This window comes from Buceros rhinoceros, unplaced genomic scaffold, assembly GCF_000710305.1.
Source record: "Buceros rhinoceros silvestris isolate BGI_N320 unplaced genomic scaffold, ASM71030v1 scaffold12945, whole genome shotgun sequence".
Classification (NCBI taxonomy): Eukaryota; Metazoa; Chordata; class Aves; order Bucerotiformes; family Bucerotidae; genus Buceros; species Buceros rhinoceros.
Genome location: NW_010414631.1, coordinates 7,953 through 18,096, shown reverse-complemented (window position 1 = coordinate 18,096; position 10,144 = coordinate 7,953). Strand labels below are relative to the sequence as shown.

The window sequence follows — 10,144 nt, the reverse complement described above, 5'->3', positions numbered from 1 at the left end:
CAAACCCAAACAAAAGCCATAATCAATAGCATTAAGACCTGCAAGAGCTGAACAAATATCATAGCAAATACAAAGATGGAGCACAGGTTTTGTGCAGGAGCAAGAAAACAGCTGAGCCTTCAGACCCACCTGACCATCACTAACCATTCAGGTTGCTGCTGACCTAGAAGGAAAGCACTGCAGTTGTTTGCAAAGCTGAAAAAACCTGGTTACTAATTCAGTCGTTGTCTTTCTAACTATTATTTACATAAATTTATTTCAACTATTATTTAATAATAAACAAATAACAGGGATTTAAGAAGTGTGATTGCTGCTGAGCATCTTTAAACATCCTCTGCTCACCTAAAAAGTCAAACAGCAAGAAGCAACTCTAGGCAATTTAACAAAATTGCCAAACTCACTAACTGCTATGTGAGCTGCCACTAATAAAATAGCGGTCCTTACCTGCCAGCATGCTAACAACCGACAAGAGGATCTTTTCCACACTCTGCACGGGACTCCACCGCTCAGCGCTGCTCTCATATCCCATGGGATCATCCCCAGGAGCATGAAGAATAGAAATGCACACTCTTCCATCTGGGTAAACTGCACAAGAGGTACAGGGGATTGATTGTTACTCAGTGGAATCACTTGGCTTCTCCAGAATGTTGGGAATTGGTGTTTGTACGACTGAAGCCAAACCCAGCTTTATATTTCCTGTTCCAAAGACAAGAGGACACAAAATCTGAAAGACAAAGATCTAGCAAAAATTTCCTTTAAGCAAATGTAACAAACTTGGGTCATCCTTACCTAACAGAAGTCTGCTGGGAGCACTTGTGTAATTTAATAATCAACGACAGGTTCCATGCAGAAAATAAAAGATACAGCCTTGTGGAACAAGGCAGGTATTTATGCACACGCACAGCTCCAAGTAGATAGCCAGTCCTACTTAAGTCGAAGCATAACAGTCACACAGCATTGTTGCTGGAGTCCTCCAACAGACCATGACCATAGAAAGAATTAATCAAACTTGCTCTGCTGCAGCAAGTAGGACAAAGTGATATATTATAAACAATATAATTTATCTTATTTTGAATGTTACTAAGGTGCAAGCAGAAGAGTTCACGCTATTTAAAATTTTGCTTAAAGCTCATCTGCATTAAAGCGCATGGAAACAAGGTAACCAATCACTTAAAGATACAGACATCTGTCCCGCCCACCTTCAGCCTAAGCAGAGCATCTGCAACAGTACAGGGCATCTTCACAGACACTGGACTCCACTGACTCTATAACGAGGCCCAAGAAAGGTTGAAGAGACCACACGGAGAACAGAGTTCAAAACACTGCTTTAGCAACACACCAAGATTCTCCAGCCTCGCAAGGAACGACAACTTTAGGCCAATACTTTCAGTACTTCTATTCCTTGCACAACCAAACCTGTGCCACTGCCAGGAAAACAAAACAACCCAAAAAGAGAGAATGACTGCTGGAAGCAGTTTTGCTCATTTCTAGCTCCTTCCACTCACCCAGCTAATGTCTGCACAAGCCTCCAACATGTAAGTGCTTTGGAAGACTTTTATTTACATGCCCTCCTGCTGCCCTAGGCTGGGGACTGAAGCTGGTCTAGCCATAGCTGGAAGAGATGAAAACAGCACATGCCGAATCAGCACTTCTCTTTGCACGTTAGGAACACATGGTAGAAGGTATTTCCCTGTAAGTTACTCTAGTGTTTTTCTGCAGTGCCTCATTTAAAACAGGTGGACCACAACAGCACAGTCAAGACAGCAAAGGCCGATTCCAGGAAGACATATGCATCTTCCCACTTTATCCCTAAGTGCTAATGCAAGACTTACCATTAATTGCTTCTTTGAAGTCATCTTTACCACAGCATCCATGACCACAATTTTAAGAGAAGATAGTTCCCCTTGTACGTAACATAAACTGCAAATAATTCCTCACAAGTGGAGGAGTAAGCACTTAAGGAACAGAAAAAGCACAGCACAGGCACCCATTTCTACAGCCTTTCTAGGTATAACGAGGCCATCACAATCCCCACTGAGAAGAAAGACCCAAGTGTCTACTTTAGGTGATCTCAACTTTAGATTAACATGACCCAGAGTCACAGGACTTTAAAGAACTGAGCTGACCATCCAATACGTTCCACTTAACCCCATGGAGGAAGCATCCACATGTAAAGCCTCTCTGTAACCCATGAGCATGAGACTGTTTGCTTTTTCCCACTCCCTCCTGGCTATGCTACCAGAAAAGTAGATGCAAGCAGCAAACCTCAAGCCAAGGACAGAACTGGAGCTGCAGAGTACTGTGTGGACACAGATCTGCTCACACACACCAGTCCTGCCAAGAAGTTTGGGTGAGTTTGTCCAGCTGAGCTAGGTGCCAAACAATGCATGGCTGAAGACATAAGAGCTTCAAAAGTGATGCTATACTGACTCCAACATGTCCACACAGTTCTACAGTGTGACATGCAAGTGTGTCTTCCACAGAAAACAAAGATGTGAATTAAATGGGGAAGAATCTGCATCAGCAGTGCTTCAAGAAGAATAGAAGAACTTCAAGGAATTGAAAAATTCATTGGAATGGGATAAAATAAATAGATTCCCAGATGAGATTAAGATTTGTGTTAAGCAAGTGCAGGAATGTCAAGCTGGGAAGAAATCACTAGGCAGAAGGGCAGCATTTTCCTTTCAATGGTCTCAAATGACAGAGACCTAACAGTGTTAGAATACAGAACCAGCCCATCAAATCTGTGTGGTGGTAAACAATCCTCACACAATCCCTGCTGATTTAGCAGATGTCATAAGCAACAATTTTACAAAGAATGCCAAGGCCAACTCTCAAAAATAGCGCTCCAGGCTGCGAAAGGGAGCTTTAAGTTTTTTACCTGTCCAAGGCGCAACTTGTCAGCTGACTTGTCAGCTGTACTTGTTACTTCAATTACTTCCACTGAAAAGTCTTCAGAATATTGTCACCATCAGAATTGCAGAGAAAAGGCCACCAAAGGCTTAATACTAAAATGCCTGCAAATGTGTCATCTGCTTCAACAGAGCACTCTGTATTTCATAAAGATCACATCAGAAATGTTACCAAATGTGTGACTTAATGAGGAAAAAAACATGCTGCCTAATAAGGCTGAACCCACACTTTGGTGAATATGAACAGATTTTCACTCGTTAAAATAACACTGAACTGCTTAAATACAAGCCACAGAACAAGCTTGGAAAGAGTCTGCATTAATTCACTAAATCTCACATCATGTACAGAAGATTTATCTTTAGACTATTTATAGAACATTTACAAGTATTCCTGGAATGATTTTAAAGGCAGTGAAATTGCTGGAATCGTTATTGAACTATTTATGACCAAACTGTGGATGAGAAACAAAGAGAGAAAGAGAAAGCAAGCCTATGACAGAGCAAAACTGCTGGACAGCTCAATGCTCCTACTGCATATTCATAGTTGTAAAGGTAGAGAACCACCCTTGGTGAGGATGCTGGCTCTCCTGCTGCAAAAGTCTGGTTTTAAGGTGCACAAGCAACCCACTCCCCAATATGTCCTGCTGCATCAGACTCACTGTTTGGATGGAACATCTCGCACGTGAACCTCATCTTCGGAGGACTTAATGGGTAGTCGAGTGGAAAGCTCAGAATAGCAGGGAAAACCCCATACTCAAAACAGGTGTCTTCAGGACCCCTAGAAACAGATAAAAAGCTATTAACCAGAGTTTTAAATAGTTCTTCCACCCAAATTCTTGTCTAATGAGACACGTGAGGTTTGGGTTATATCGTCTTCTCCAGAAAACAAGGAGTTAACACACTCTTACCCCACATCTCATAAACTTAAATCCAGGTATGGGGTTTGGGAGGGAAGGGGGAAATCAAAGCTTGCATACAAAATTACTAGGAAGGTCACAACACTGCTTAATTAGCAAGGTGTGTCTGGGTATAATTGGAGTATCTGGCTCCAAGGCATGTTCCAGGATTTGAGTGTCTGCACGTCAAGAGAGAGCAGAGGCAGGTGTGGGACTTTGATGATATTGTTATGTTGCACAAGACAGAGACGTCAAATGCTGTAGCTCAGAAATAATTTATAAAACCTACACAGATTCAAACTGTCAGTATCGAGCATAACTACACACAAACACTTATCACTATCTGATGCAAAAAACACAGCAATGTTTTGTAAAAATAAAACCATATCTCAGGGACCATAGTTGCTAGATGCAGGACCACGACATTTCTTTACAGACTTAAGGTATTCAGTTTGCACTCCCTCAAGTGCCTGCAGAGAACAAATGGCTTCATCAAAGTTCTGGTGCTCAACATCTAGTTCAAAGTGCGATCAAGTTGAGAATGTGAAGACTATTTTACTCTCCCTGCATAAAACATTTTTGGAAGGTGAGCAAAAAAGGTTATTAAACATGATTTATTCAAACTTGATGAACCATCTGGAAGTTATAACACAAACATCATCTCCTTTGATTGGAAAGATCACAAAACAAGCTTCATCACTGAAAATCTCAGCCAAGGAAACCTCATGTATTTAGTATAAAGCTATTCAAACAAAGGTTATACTGTCTGGGAAATAAAATTTAGGAATATATTCATGCCTCCTCCTCCCAATCCACATTCTCCATGCCAGAAAGAACATAAAAGTTCAAGGACTCGTAACAGTTAAGGCTGCAATTGGTAACCTACAGAGAAAGAAAATTGAGACCAACAAAGCCCTAGAAGGCTCACTCAAACTTTGGGATTCGAAAAACTTGGTTGGCAGATAAACACAAGAACTACCTGATTTAAACCTGAATACTGACACTGGCAGGTAAGATTAGAGAAATTCATCAACATACTGCAAGAACGAAAGCTAAACCATCTCAAGCATTCTGTTCCTTTTCTGGCCTTTCCCCTAAATGTAGTCAGGATTCAATTCTCATCTGGGAGTAAACTGGATGCATTTTTTCATGAGCATTTTAATTACAACTGCATTTGAGAGGCTTATTGTTGAACTTCTAAGAGTATGTACATGCATGCACTGAAAAGCTGGTGGGTGTCTTATGTTCTGTTTTGAGAGAAAACACACACCCTTAAGGGCTCTTGTGTCAAATACATTAATCCACCAATGCTCCATTTTAGGCCCTGTATTATGTGAGCAAAACACTTCTGTTTTAGCCATTCAGTGCTGCCAGGATCAGCTTCAAAGAAATTATTAAAGTTAATCCAAGACAGCATTTGCAACCACAGAATATTCGGGGGGGGCCATAACGTTTAAAGTTGACAGCACCACTTTCAATTCGAAAAGGACAGCGGCAGAGGCAGGGAGGTAAAGAGCACAGCACCTTTTGAAGTCTTTGCAGAGCAGGTGGTGTGACTGTAAAGTACACCACAAATTCAAAGCCTCTGTGAATTATGCTCTGATCTCATCCAAGTTGCTAAGCTAGTTAATAGTCCAGACTACCCAGTAGGGGTAAGTAAGCCTTGATTAGGCTTTCTCCAAGAAACACGCAGACCACGCAGTGGTGATACCCACCCAGCTGAACAAAGTGCACTGAGCCAGCATGCCAGCCACCTTAAGGAACTCCCCCACTCCAGGGAAGACAAAGCACTGTGCACATCACAGTGTGCACACAGAAGACACCCATTCTGCACAGGCCTGGGGCATATAACTCTAAGAAATACTTTGTCTTAAGCTTGCTCCATCTAAGAGCTTCTACAGCCTGCAAAGCAGGCAGTCTCTGCCTCTTTTTCTGCAATTGATGCTACTCTACAGACTTCCCTACAGCACTGAGAAACAGACATCAGTTCTTAAACGACTTGCTAGACAATCAGACTGCTCAGGTGCAAGAGAACATTAGAGCATGAAAATATGAAACTCTGAACTCCATGAGCTGGCTATTACTTAGGCAAGGGAAAAAAAGGCTAGCAGGTATCTGCCAAAATAATATGGAAAAGCACACTGACAAGGACAATTAATTCTACAATCAGAACTTCATATACATTTGTAAATGGTTCCTTATTTGTAAAAATATGCTGGAAAAAGACCAAAACCCAAAGTCTGTAAAGGGGAATTCCATGCTAAACAAAAGCCGCAAACCTAATTATAGATCTAATAACCTTTCTAGATAGGTTTTTTTGATAAGTTGACTTCAATTTATACTGTTTAGTTTTCATGCAAACCTCAGTTCTTAACGATTACATGGGTTGTGTCTTTTGGGGATAAACTTTAACACACACTTGCACATGACAATGAAAGAGAGCAAAACTTGGTCTTGAAACATTAAATTCATGAACTTGCACAACACAATGCAGTCTGTCAGACTCACACAGTACTAAGGAATTGAGCGGCATTATGGCAAATTCTCTTGACATGCTGAGGCTATCATGAGTAAGTCACCCTGCTGCAAAGATAGGGCTTTCATACACTCTAATTCAAATTCTATTTGATGTCTCATCTAAAGGGTGCATCAGTCTCTGAACCTCTACAATTCAGAAAGATTACCACACTGTATTTTCAGTTCTGGATCTATTACACTCACTTCATGAGCATAAGAACTGTTCTGTCATTTAGGCATGTCAACACAGCCTTAACATTGATATTCTTAACATTTATCAAGCACTGCTGCTGCAGGCAAGAGCACTGGAAATACAAATTATTATTATCATTATTTTGAAAGGCATTATTTTCTCTCTGAGCCAAGCTCTTACATCCATCTGTGTAACATTAACCAGCCCACCTCTGAAATGATAAATGGGTGGTGTCTTTTCTCTCTTAAATCTCTTTTTTAAAAAATTATTTGCCATTACATGTGCTCTAGCTTTCTATAAATTAGGTGAGGGGAAAAAACGTATTCTAATCTCTTCTTCATTATTACACTACTTACCTTTTCACTTCATCTATCTAAAAATTTGAAGCCAACTTCATTTTAATTTCCTCATCTGCACTTCTTTCGTTCCTATAATCTCACACAGCACACTTGAGATTACAAAACATTTGAGAAGATTATCACAGACAAACATAAACAAATCATTTAGCTTGCTTTCCAAATGCATGCAAATACTTCTATTAACAGAGTTTTGTAAAGAGATGAAAGCAACCAAACATGCTTTGGGTAAATATATTTTTATTGTACCACAGCTTCAAAATTTAGCAGATCTTAAAATACAATTTTATTATGACACACACACAAACCAGAAACCAAAATTGAAGCGCCTCCACCTCTCATTTGTGCTGACAAAGACCTGAAGCTCAACACTCAACCCTTTAAAGGGCTTTCAAGTATGCAAACGGCTCCTCTGTTCTTTAAGAATTTGTTATGGGAAACATGAGAAAAAGTGTTTTCTAGATAACGAATCAAATCCAAAAGCACTTCTGTGTGTGCTCTGCAAAAGCTCTACTCAACCACAAAGTCCCTACTATGAGAAAGTACCAGAAGGAAGGAATTTCCTTTCACGCTCCAAGAAGTGCATTAAATCCTCCAGGATTTCTACACTCCAAGCAACGCATGGCTGTCTGAACTGAAATTTGGTACATTACAAAGAGCATATTCCAGAAAATTAGTAACTACCTCACTTGCAGAAAGAGAAAGCATAAGACGCTGCAGGCAAAATCTTTGGTGTCATGCAACAAATCACCTATTTTCATGCTAAATGTGTATTTTCAGGGGACTGAGCTACCAGGAAGGACAACCTGTTCATCACAGGATAAATAAGCACATAACCAGAAGCACTTGCCAAGTCTCCATATCAGCAAACAAGCAGTGGTAATCCAAATCTCCATTTACCAAGGCCTAAAATAACTCGGAAGCTCACGCTTGCCATAAAGTAGGATCACCCATGCAGTCAGCTTGTGTGGAATACGGGATGTGCCACAGCTTGGTATGCTTTTGTACTGGTTGCCTGCCTGACCCCAAGAAATCTTATTTTCACCCCTAGACAACATACTCCAAGCAAACCAAGCTAGGAAAATTCTGCTACCCACGCTAGGACTGGTCGGTCAAGTGAAAACTTGCCAAGAGCACAGCAGGCACTCTGTGAGCAGACAAAGGCCTCTTTTCCTCTTTCCTACTGTTTTAGAACTGTATTTTGTAAAAATCATGCAGTCAAAGCTCCCAAAGAACAGTACAGCATGAGTAAGAGAGTAGAAGCAAGAGAGAAGATAACTTGTAAGACACTGGTTAAGAAGATTTTTGCCTTTTCATAGCAAGGTTTGCTATAAACAGCTGTACCCATCAGTTCGGGACTGCAAGGGGGCAGGACAGAGCTTTAGAAAGAAGTTTTTGCCACCCCCCAAAACACAACAGGTAGCAATTAGAGCTCTTCACCAACAAAAGACCTTTAGACATGGAACCACTGCACCCAACATCTTTACAACACCAGCCTATTCATGAAATATAAAGACTTTCAAAAGATTTTAATTATTTTTTTTATTTGAATACTCTCTGATTGATCTTTTTTTTTTTACACATTGCTTTTTTTTTCTTCCTATCACAGATAATCTCTGTACTTTGCTCCACTTAAAGCATGAGAAAAACCTGTCCTGTATTTGCAGCTGAGTAATGTTCCCAACAGACTTGTGTCATCTACAAGCAATTAATTGTTTCCTACAGTGTTTGTACATACAACGCATACCCATGGGAGCCTAACTGTCAAATTTGCAAGTTACGCATGCTGAGTGTTGCTTATTATAATGACACCTATACAACAAACGATTAAGTCCCAACACTGTCTCTGTCACACTGTTTAAACTGCAAATATAATTCCCAGTTTGGGTCAGAAAAGAAATTCCCAGACAAAGGCAGGCCAAGGTTGATGTTATGGAGAACTGATTTTTTTTACATTCTTGTTCTCCTAGAAGTTAATCACAGGGTGCAAGTGCTGATTTCAAATACAAAACAATATTAACTCACATAATCAGAGCTTCCCATTCAAAGAAGTTCTCTTCATTCATGGGACCTATTAAGAAAAAAGAAAACAATGCTTAGCACTACCTGAACACCAGGCCACAACCTCATAGAACACAAAACCTGCTCAGCTCCTCACCTGCCACGATCCCTTCTGGTGGGTTCAGGGTCAGCTCTGCAAAAACAAAAACACAACACAGGTTAACATGCTTTGCAAGCCTGAGCATTTTGGCTAGCATTTGGATGGCCACATCAGCAAACACCCTTGGAGAAAAGTGAGAAGCCACCAGGGGAGGAATCTTCTGGACATGCTTTACTGGGCAAGACTCAACATCCAGAAGGCCCAGCATCTCACTGCTGACAATTTAAATTCTTCACGCAAGACAGTTTTCTAGACAAAATTATTTGGCATTTTGTGCCTTTTTCAGGCTCCCAATACTAGTCTTCTCAGGGGTGACAATTTAAAACTGAGAAGGAAGAAAAAAACCTCTTTCCATAGAGCATGGAAAACACTCTTATCTTGGAGCACTGCAGTATCTGCAGCTACGAACTCAACAGTCCAAGAGAAAACAGGTTGTATTCAAATAACCTCTCTGCATCAATTCAGACTTGACAGCATCTCAGTACAAAATTCAAAACAATGCAGAAGGTGGAGAACCAGAAGGAAGAGACATTTGACAAGTGGCTCTATTCCTTAAATTCAACCTGACTCCCCTGCGTGGCCTGGAAAATGCAAGGGAAAAAAAAAGCAGCAGCAATAAATCAGCCATGGCTGCACACAGCAAGTTTGGATCCATCAACCCTCACTTTCTGTAGCAAACTGGTATAATTCCCAATTCATATAATAACTTTCAGCATCAGGACCTCATTTCAAGCCTGCTGAAGCCCAGCACTCTGTGCACTGATAATACAATAACAAGTTCTTCTCCTATCTAGTGCAATGACCATCAATATCCAGTTGCCAAAGTCCTGTGGGGTGGTAGCAGCTAGAGAGGCAAAGTTGAGCCGTGCACAGGCAACCAGTGGACCTGCAGCCCCTTGGGGGCTGAACACCAACCCCATGGCTCCGAATAAGATGCAGGGCAGCTGGCGGGACCGGTGGCAGGAAGCAACACTCCAAGGGTGTCAGACCAGGGGATGTGTCAGTAATTAGGCCAACTTAAGGGTTGTGAGCTGCTTATCTAGAATAGTTTCATAACTGACAGCCTGTAGACTACTTGTGGCTTGTAACGTGCAAAACACTGCCACAGG

The 10,144-nt window shown here is 41.0% G+C and overlaps 1 protein-coding gene across 1 annotated transcript in view; it reads right to left on the bottom strand.

The window, feature by feature from the left end:
- Positions 1–9,120, bottom strand: part of UBE2G2 (ubiquitin-conjugating enzyme E2G 2) — an 11,287-nt gene extending 2,167 nt beyond the window's left edge. The window contains exons 1-4 of the mRNA XM_010137155.1: positions 9,033–9,120; positions 8,900–8,945; positions 3,572–3,690; positions 445–585 (exon numbers count right to left, since the gene is read on the bottom strand). Of these exons, the coding sequence (XP_010135457.1) occupies positions 445–585; positions 3,572–3,690; positions 8,900–8,945; positions 9,033–9,120 (394 nt within the window). The remainder of the gene's footprint in view (positions 1–444; positions 586–3,571; positions 3,691–8,899; positions 8,946–9,032) is intronic.
- Between the last annotated feature and the right edge of the window lie 1,024 nt (positions 9,121–10,144).